Source organism: Vicia villosa, linkage group LG3 (assembly GCF_029867415.1).
Source record: "Vicia villosa cultivar HV-30 ecotype Madison, WI linkage group LG3, Vvil1.0, whole genome shotgun sequence".
NCBI lineage: Eukaryota > Viridiplantae > Streptophyta > Magnoliopsida > Fabales > Fabaceae > Vicia > Vicia villosa.
Window position 1 is genome coordinate 147,145,845 of NC_081182.1, and position 9,672 is coordinate 147,155,516.

At 33.8% G+C, this 9,672-nt stretch overlaps 1 protein-coding gene across 1 annotated transcript; it reads right to left on the reverse strand.

Moving 5' to 3' along the window:
- Positions 1 to 4,958: 4,958 nt before the first annotated feature.
- On the reverse strand, positions 4,959 to 8,912 carry LOC131656781 (3-hydroxyisobutyryl-CoA hydrolase-like protein 5). Its single transcript, XM_058926391.1, has 16 exons — positions 8,770 to 8,912; positions 8,621 to 8,667; positions 8,394 to 8,477; positions 8,148 to 8,216; positions 7,849 to 7,912; positions 7,264 to 7,340; positions 7,061 to 7,144; positions 6,889 to 6,973; positions 6,702 to 6,787; positions 6,417 to 6,538; positions 6,264 to 6,324; positions 6,063 to 6,161; positions 5,874 to 5,975; positions 5,708 to 5,749; positions 5,309 to 5,415; positions 4,959 to 5,214 (listed from the first exon to the last, which is right to left on the reverse strand). Exons 2-16 carry the CDS (start codon positions 8,651 to 8,653, stop codon positions 5,148 to 5,150), a joined length of 1,182 nt encoding a protein of 393 aa, XP_058782374.1. The 5' UTR covers positions 8,654 to 8,667; positions 8,770 to 8,912; the 3' UTR covers positions 4,959 to 5,147.
- Positions 8,913 to 9,672: the final 760 nt, after the last annotated feature.

Sequence of the window (9,672 nt, forward strand, 5' to 3'; positions counted from 1 at the left end):
CAGAATATTGTTAGTGCTTGGAATAGATTTATCTGAACTTGAAGATGTTTCAACATATTTAGTTAATTTTAAAACTTTTTCTTTTAGTTCAAAGTTTTCTATTTCAAGTCTCTTAGTTTCAGATGCAAAAAACTTTTTGAGCTTTTTTTATTTGATACTAAGTTGACTATTGACTTCCAGAAGTTCTGATAAGGTGGAAACTAAATCTTCTCTAGTGAGTTCAGAAAATACCTCATCAGAGTCTGAATCAGAAGTGGATTCTTCTTCGGCATCAACTTTTGCCATGAGTGCTATGTTGGCTTGCTCATCCTCATTAGGACATTCATTATTGTAGTGTTCATGTTCTTTGCATTCATAGTACACTACCTTCTTCTTTCCAGATCTTCTGTGTCCAGAAGATTCTCCCTTCTGTAGCCATCAGTGCTCTCCACGAGATATAACGTTCATTGACTCAGGAACACTGCACATGCCAACTTCCCGTGACTGACTGCAAAGGACTGTTCAATGATCTCCGTGAGATATAACATCCCTTGACTTCCCGCACAACCATCCTGTTGTGACTAACCCCGCACAACAACCTACTGTGACTAACCTTAGATGATGAACCGTTCAGGGATCCCAGCAGGATATAACGTTCACCAGTCTACTTAGAGATTATAAGATTGCTTCTTATTCAAGCTGATTCTCTCCTATCTTAAGCACATATGTTTACGACTCACTGACTAGAAGTCACTTCTGGAGCCTAAACAATCTATCAGAAGTTTCTAAGATTTTACACATTACAAGCAACAACTCTATGTGTTTTACAATGTATTACAAGTTACGATAGATCTTGTAGTCTTCTTCTTTTATCTTCTGATTGAGATCTTCTCCTTCTTCTCATAAGCAGATTAAGAGGCTCGGCTCTTATATTGGATGCTTCTTGCTTTGTCTCTTGTATCTCCTGAAAGCTGATTAAGGGACACAGCCCTTATTGAGAATGCTTCTTCAGAATGATCATCTTCTTTTTCTGTAAGCAGATAAAGAGCAATAACTCTTATTTAGATTGCTTCTTGAGCTTCTATTTCCTTAAGTAGATTCAGAACAGCAGTTTTGTTTTGTGTGCTTCTTCATGTTGTTCTTCAGCTCCTCCTTCTTCAATTCTGATCATAAAGCTTGTTACAACTTGATGGCACATTGATCAACATAAGTAAACATGAAACACTTCTTACAAGGCACAACTCAGTGTCTTCAGCTTCCTAAGTCTTTCAATATGATCATTAATCCACATGATCAAATATTCTTGGATATCTTCTAACTCCATTTGAGGATACTGCTTAACAGCAGGTTTTCTTCTTTTTCATCCTCTAGAATTCTTCATATAGGCATATGATTAGTGTATAGAATCACCATAGATTAATTCATAACATACTAAGTATGTGTTGCCTCTTGTGTAGCTTATGAAGCATGGTTTCATGTAGTTTCTTTTTCTGCTCTTCATGCTTAGCTTCTCTCTATAGATTTTCTCTCAGGGTTTCTCCTATTCTGCATTCTGTGGTAGCACCATGGATACACACTTTTAATACTCACTTAATGCATTTTGGGTGTACAAATGGGCACACATTCAAGTTTGAAGTTTGATCTATATATATATATAGCTTGGTGTGCTACCATTGGAATCTAGCCGTTTGAGACTTGTTTGAATCTTGATTTGAAAGCTTCGTCTAGATTGAGCCTTTTGTGACAAGTGTCGTTCTTGGCAGAACCTTATCTTCAGCATGTTGATGGCATGCTTCTTTGGTTAAACTTGTCTTTCCAATGCGCTGCATGTGGCTTGCTTCTTCTTTTGACCTTGGGAGTTGATCCATTTAATGTTGCAACCGTTTTTCTTATGAAGATGTTTCTAACGGCTCTTCCCTAGGATTCTAGGCTCTTTATGTTTTATTCAATTTGTATGCTGAGCTATAGATGATCTTCTGATTCGCATGTTACTTCTGCTGATGTTTGTATGTTATATGTCACTGTATTGTAACTTTCAGAACTTGTTACTTCAGAACTTCTGATCTTCATACTTGTGTGATCTTCTGATGTTTGTAAAGCTTTTTGTAGTTTATCTTTCTTGTTCATTTTTTTTACAGCTTCTGATGTACTTTCTAATTGAGACTGTTGTATGTAGACCTTGATATTGCTTGTCCTTCTGAATGGTCTTGTCTCTAATTGTTGATTCTCTTGCTTCTAATCTGCGATCTTTGGCTTGTTTGACGTGTTCTTAATCAGAACATCTGATAATGATATTTAGCTTTGACATTCTTCTGGATATAGTTGTTGTACACTTTTGTGATGAATCATGTATAAGATTTATGGCATAGCATCTGCACACTAAATGAAACCATTAGTAATAAAATTGTTACTTCACAAAATAAATGTTCGTTATCATCAAAACCAGATTCTGAACATAGATTCTCAATCTTGTTCTAACAGTCCGGAGGTAGAAGTTTCTGTGGATGTAGAGTGTACATAAGGATTCTTTGGACGATTCTGATATCTAGTAGGGTAGCCATGTTTCACAAAGCAATGGTCGACAATATGATATGTTCTCCCACAATGTGTGCAGATACAAGTCGAGTTTTGATTCTGGCTACGACCTGTGCTATTAGAATAACGTCCCCTTCTTCTAGAAGAAGATTGTTGAGATCCACGACCACCCCCAGAATTTTTTTGAACTTGAGAAATTAAAGGTTGATTTTCAGTGGTACAATTTGGAGGAGTTGGTTGCTTTTCTTAACCAAGAATAAGGGAGAAAGCCTTTTTTATACTAGGTAGAGGATCAAGAATCATTATCTAAGATCGAACATGGCAGTATTGCTCATCTAATCCCTTTAAGAAATTGAGAACCTTGTCTTATTCACGAAATTTGCGAAGATCTGAGACCGCACCATAGGAACACGGAATGGCACATGTGCAGTCACGGGTTGGACGATAGGTATCAATATACTCCCATAGAGAAGTTAGATGCGTGAAACAACCAGAGACATCAAGGGTTCCTTGATGAAGACGAACCAGATCATCTTGCAAGTTAGAGATGCGGAAAATGTCACCCTCAGAGAACCGATTACGGAGATTTTCCCATACGGTGTAAGCATTATCAAACCACAAGATGGATTGAGCAATATTTTCTGAAAGAAAGCGTTGAAGCCAAGAGAGGACGAGATTATTGCATCGAATCCATGGATCGTACATGATTCTTGTTGTGTGGGTTTTTTTGGAAAGTTCATCGACAAAACGCAATTTGTTTTTGGAAATTAGTGCAACCTTCATGGATCTTGACCATACGTTATAGTTTTTACTGTCGAGAGGTGGGGTGACAAGAACCAGTGTAGGGTTTTCGTTAGGGTGGATGTAATAGGGATTATAGGGGTTATTAGAAAAATCAGCAAAGAGTGTGACCGCCATGATTAGGGTTTTGAAGTTTTTGGGGAAGAGCAAGATTTGGGTTTTTGCGATTTGGTGTTTGGAGAAGAGAAATTAGTGAAGATTTGCAAAAAATCTTGATAGGAAGACAATGGAGATGTGACAATGATGATGAATTGAGCAATTTTGGGGAACAATGGAAAAAGAAAGAGAAGAAATTTTATGTATCAGATTGTTTTTAGAGAATAAGGAAATTCAGATTTGATGAAAGAAAAGAGAACCAATTGTTCTTGAAAGAGGGATGAGATGAAAGGAAGATTGGGATAAGTGCAAGTAGTGCACGTGGAAGAGGAAAGAAAACAATCAAATGCAGGCTGTTGATACCATCTCAATGTAAAAAAGGTGATACCATGCATCAAGAGAAAAAAAGGAAAAAAACTCATATTATTGATTAGGCCATATGATGGGCAATGTATATATACAGAAATATTGTAACGGTAATAAACAAAATTAGCATAGTGTGCCTATAAGTAAGAGAGATAACCCACATTAACTTTAGCATACACGACCAGTTTTTTAAAAATCGAACCGGACATCAAACTGGTGAGGATATTGGGTCACTAGTTTATTGGTCGATACATTGGGTCACTAGTCGAACCGCATAACTAAACCGGGTTAAATCGGATAACTCGGCTGAATAGATCGGTCTTTATAACAACATTATATATATATATATATATATATATATATATATATATATATATATATATATATATATATATATATATATATATATATATATATATATATATATATATATATATATATAAAATTTGTCAAACCGGATGAATCAGTCTCTACAAAATATAACTAGCACTTAAATTTTTTGAAAATATCATATTATAAAAAAAAATCACAAGTTTATAATTTAAATTCAAATTTTAAACATAGGTATCACACATAATAAAATAGTACAAAATTATAATGTATAATTGACAAACAAAGTTTAATCGCAGCATAATCTAATTGAATGATTTATAGCGAAATAATTTCATTGTCTACTAAATTTAATTTTAAGAAAGGAAAAATTGTTTCAATTTCTGGATCTCCTTCTTCAATATCAAAATCATCGGTAACAAAATCAACCGTATCAGCAATATTTTTTTTCTTTTTATTTTTTATTTTTTATTTTTTATTAAAATAATTAAAACGGCGTCGTTTTAAATTTTTTTTTTTTTTAAAATGCATTTAAACTGCCAGTTCAGGAAAACCGCCAATTTTTTTGATTTTTATAGTTTACACCGATTTTTGACCAGTTCAATGACATTTTCGATCCAGCTATTAAACCAAACCGATTACCTGTCCGGTTCTGGTTTGATCGGTCCGGTCCGATTTTTAAAACACTGTACACGATTCAATTCCAACGTTAACTCTTATCTACATTTGTCTTCATTGTTTTATAAATTTTTTCTTATAATCACAAATTTTTATGTTAGTAGATAAATTCAAATAAATTAATTCAAACAAATTAATACAAACAGGTTTTTAATGTGGATGCTCTCGGGTGATTGTCTCCCCTTGAAAACTCGAGAAAACATTTTATTTCTTCGCCATAGTACTTCTAATATATCTGAAGTTACATAATTTCTTTTCAGCAAATAGTAATAATAACCATGGAATGTTTTTTCTAGTACTATTTCAAACCTCTGTAAATCATAAATTATTCAGGAAGATCCTATATAAATGGACACCAACATTTAAGTTGATATTGGTGTGTTTCTGTCTGGAATAGCATAAGCTGAATTCTCATATTTACCATCCCACCTGTTTGGATTTAAAAGAAATTAATTTTAGTAATTATAACAAAATAAGTTTAAGAAAACATGCTTATTAATTCAAAACTCAAACAACAACCAACCTGCTTTTTTCACTTTCTGGAATCTGAAGCTCTAATTCCTTGTCAAATTGCTTAAAGATTAAGTCCAATTTCTCATCATCGACTTTGTCAAGTGATGGAGGATCCCACTGAACAAGTAGGTTATTACTTATTATTTGTACAGACCGAAAAGTCGATATTAGGATTAAAAAACAAAATTTGAGATAATTCATACATATAAAATATAAATCATGCTAGAATCATGACACATAGGCCGTCTTAAGTTTACGGAAGGCCCTGAGTAAGTTAACCACAGTTTAACTGTGGCAAAATAAATTTTAAATTTTGTACGGTAGTCTGCCTTGCACGTCTTTAAAGACGGTTCTGATGACACGTATACGTAATCATACATGCATGCACATAAAATGAGTGAGAGAGTACCTTTGGAGCATTGTCCTTGTCAATGGTGAGAGCTCTAATACCCTTAAATCAAATGAAAGTGAAGGTTTTTTTCAGAATTTACTAGGGAACAGAACTAAACCATTTTTAACAACACTGAGCTGTCTTCTGTCAAAACATATTCGAACAATGACATTTCGGAATTTACCTCATACATATCCTCAGATATCGTAGCTCGGAGTATATTCATTGTTAATCTGAATTCCTTTTTGAGACTTTCAGACAGCGATTGATTCCTTCCTTCACGAACCTGAACATATCCAAGACATTATTTTGAGTATACAGAAGAAGAACTCAATAGTTTTTATGCTATTTTCAGTTTACAAAAAATCCTTACCGATCTTAATGCTATTTTCAATGCAGTAGGAGATGTTCTTTTCATTTCTTTCAAAACTGGATCTATCCATCCATTTTCTTCCTTGCTTGATTCAGCTTCCTTCACATCAAAAGCGTAAAGTGTTATCAATCAAAGTCCCGTAAAGAACACGGTCAAAACGGTTGTAAAATAATATTCCTATGGAAATGGTAAGAAACTTACCAGTGATTTAATAATTTCTTCAACAGAATCCTTTGAAAAGCACTCATCAATTATTAATTTCCTGAAAAATCTCCAAAAGTTACTGTCATGGTAGAATGCAATTTGTCGAATGCGAGAATAAAACTAAAAAGTACTAGAGATCATTGCAATTACTTGTTTAAGATACTCTCTTCATTAAGTTTAACTTCAGAAGAAAATTCTTCGATTACTGATCTCACGGTATTCTCATCACCAGAATTTAAGCTAATCAATCGCTTCTCTAGCTCACCTATTTTCTGGTACATAGAAAATATAATCAAATTAACATAAACTTGCTTTCGGGGGCAAACATATGGAAAGTTAGATATTGATAGAATTAGATATTGATAGAATATATGATCAAATTAACAAAAAACAATTATGTATCTATGATTATGCGAGCAGTGAACATAACCAAACCTCAGAAGAGACGAAATGTGTTGCGAGTCCAGCTGCAACTAATTCCTTTCCATTTAACCGTGCTCCCGTAAGTGCCAAATATTCACCTGTATATTACACACATACATGAAATAATCTCTCAAGTTTCTATGTAATTTAGAAGAAAACACGAGATGAAAGTTATTTTTTCTGATATTATGGTAACTACCTAAATACCCTGCCAAACGAGAATGGTAGTATGAGAAACCACAATCAGTATGAAACCCAAAACTTGCTTCAGGAGTGGCAAATACCTGTCAAAGAATACATTGACAATTACACCACAAAACCGAAAGGGATTTAGATAAATAATCTATTTATAAGATAAAAAAAATACTCACTGTTTTTTCTGTTACAACTGAGAACTTCAATGGGATCATCAATGCTGCACCTCCACCCATTGAAATTCCATTAACAAGAGCAACCTGATGAAACATAACAACAATATTTTAGAAAACATGAGACTTCACTAAATTTTTACAAGCATCATGTATTGACTTAAATGATTAAGAACAGTGGGATGAATTGAGTTAATGAACAGAACCTGAGTTTTCTTATAGGTGCTAATGTGATGGCAAAGCCAGTAAAATCTGTAGACAACTTCAAGATTTGAATCCCCATCTGTCAATAATAAATGCATTACTCTTCAAAAGAGGTTGCACAATGTAAAAATGATTATATGCTTTGTTTCTCTCATTATGATTATCGGAACTGGATTTCCTACAGTCACAGCAAATGGTATTGTCACTGCAATCGTGGATGTAGGCTATTGGATGGAGACCGAACCACTTTTATTTTAACTTTATCAAATCAGATTTAAAATACAACTTCAAATTCAAGCCATCCTCGTTTTCATCCTTCAGATAAGATCACGACCGCAGGAAACATCGACGGAATCAAGCTATGTAGCACTGACACTTCAGATTGAAAGCGTGTCTGGTGTTTGACACATACCAATATCTAACATTGACACAACACTGGCACAGATTTATTTTTTTTAAATATGATGTCAGTCAGTTCTATTTTCTTAAAATAGGAACGTGTCAATGTCGCGTCCAATATTTTTGTACATATTTATGAACTTGTTTACACAGATTCCATAAAATCCTATAGAGAGTGATGGATTTACTTGTTATCCTGCCACCATAGAATACTCTCAAGTCCCCTCCAGCACAGAAAGCCCTTCCAGCTCCCTAATAATAATAAGTCAAATGCACATCAGCAAAGCAAGCAGCAAATACTAGCGGATCGTAGTAGATTGTTTAATTTTGATAGGTAATTGTCATAACCATAACAGTTCATTGTTCGATTCAAGAACCAAAATAAATCGGCAGTATAACAAAATCAAACTGTTAATAGTTCGTTCAGAACTTAACTGTTAATAGAGCCATTTCAACAATTTCAAAGAGTAATTAAGTAAATTACAACCTTAATGATGATTAGCTCGGCTTTCTCATCTTTCTCCCATTTTTCCAAATATTTTGCCAGCAGAAAAACCTGAATGGATTCAAAGATTTAACAAATATATGTTAGACAACTGACCTAATGGCCTCACATACATACACACCGAAGGCGAAACCCAGGCAACTGTATTAAGAGCTTGTTTGTTTCAGCTTTTTTTAGACACTAACTACTAAAGAAGAAAAATGGAAGGTTGAGTTGAGTAGAAATTACCAGGTTAGGTGAGATAGCATTCAATTGCTTTGGTCTGTTCAAAGTGACTACCCTTACATGATCTATCTCTTCAATAAGAACATCCTTTAACATCAAAATTCAAAATAGTCATTCATTATAAATCACCATATAAATTGCTAACACCTAGCAGAATTCGAACCTGAGATCCTGATAGGAGTGCACTCTCAGAATCCAATCCCTTCGAGTTCAAAAAGAAAATGACTTACCTGTTGAGCTGGTAAGGAAGCACCAGATGCCATTTGATGTAAAATTGCTGCACAATTAAGTGAATTTAATTAAAAACTCAAAAGATAATAATCATAAACACAAAGATGAATTATTAAAATTAGAATAAACAAGTTGAATTTAGTTTAACCTGTAAGTATGAGGGGAATGGAGCAACAAAGTGTAATTGAGGAAATGGGATGAAGTCTTATTATAATGACACAACAATAGTTTTTGGGTTTTTAAGTCATCAGATAGTCAATGAGCGTTGAACAATACAACATTTAGTTGAATTGAATAGAATAGAATTTTTCCTATTTTAATAATATTTTACAGCAAAATGGGAACTTCACCTACCTACTGCCTGAAAATGGTAATAGTCTTCTAGAATCTAGATCTACCATTTCACCTACCACTCCTTGTTGTCAATTACAAACCAACCACAACTACCTAGATATAAATAAAATAAGATAAAATAAAATAAAAGGTTAATAGTAGTTTATTTATCTAATATGAGCGTGTTTCGGTTTACTCCTACCGTTGCCAAAGGCAGATTTTGACAACAGTTTTTTTGAAAAAACCGTTGTCAAAAGATAGGGAGGGGGAAAGCAAAATTTACTAACATTACAAGGGTAAATTACTATTAACCCTAAAATAAATTGACCTTCAACTAAAAATATAATCTTTTCAAAAAAATTGTATACACGTTTACCATCACTTTCAATAATACATGTAAGTGGCTCGTTTTGATATTTTATATAATCTACTAATTGGCTTCTTACCCACTATGCGCGTTGTAAAAAATATCTCCAGTTTTCTCGTAGATATATTTCCAGAAGCATTATTTTTTTTCAAAGTTCATTTATTTCGTAGGTGCATTTACAGAATCTTTTCAATTATGCATCTACGGAAGAATTTGATATTAAACTGGCGTCAGACTCTTCGCCTCCCTCATTCTGAACTTTTCTCATTTTCAAACTCCAACTCCCTCTCAACCTCAAAATCAAACTTCCACCAAACTTCATTGTTTTCTCTCGAGTTCGGCAGTGAACAT

What these genes read in the sequence shown, in the direction of transcription:
- LOC131656781 (XM_058926391.1), bottom strand. Translation starts at nt 8,653, where the DNA reads ATGGCATCTGGTGCTTCCTTACCAGCTCAACAG. An exon ending in CCGAGCTAATCATCATTAAG is followed by an intron (nt 7,913 to 8,147) that starts GTTGTAATTTAC and finishes TATTATTATTAG; the next exon opens with GGAGCTGGAAGGGCTTTCTG. An exon ending in ACAAGGACAATGCTCCAAAG is followed by an intron (nt 5,416 to 5,707) that starts GTACTCTCTCAC and finishes CTACTTGTTCAG; the next exon opens with TGGGATCCTCCATCACTTGA.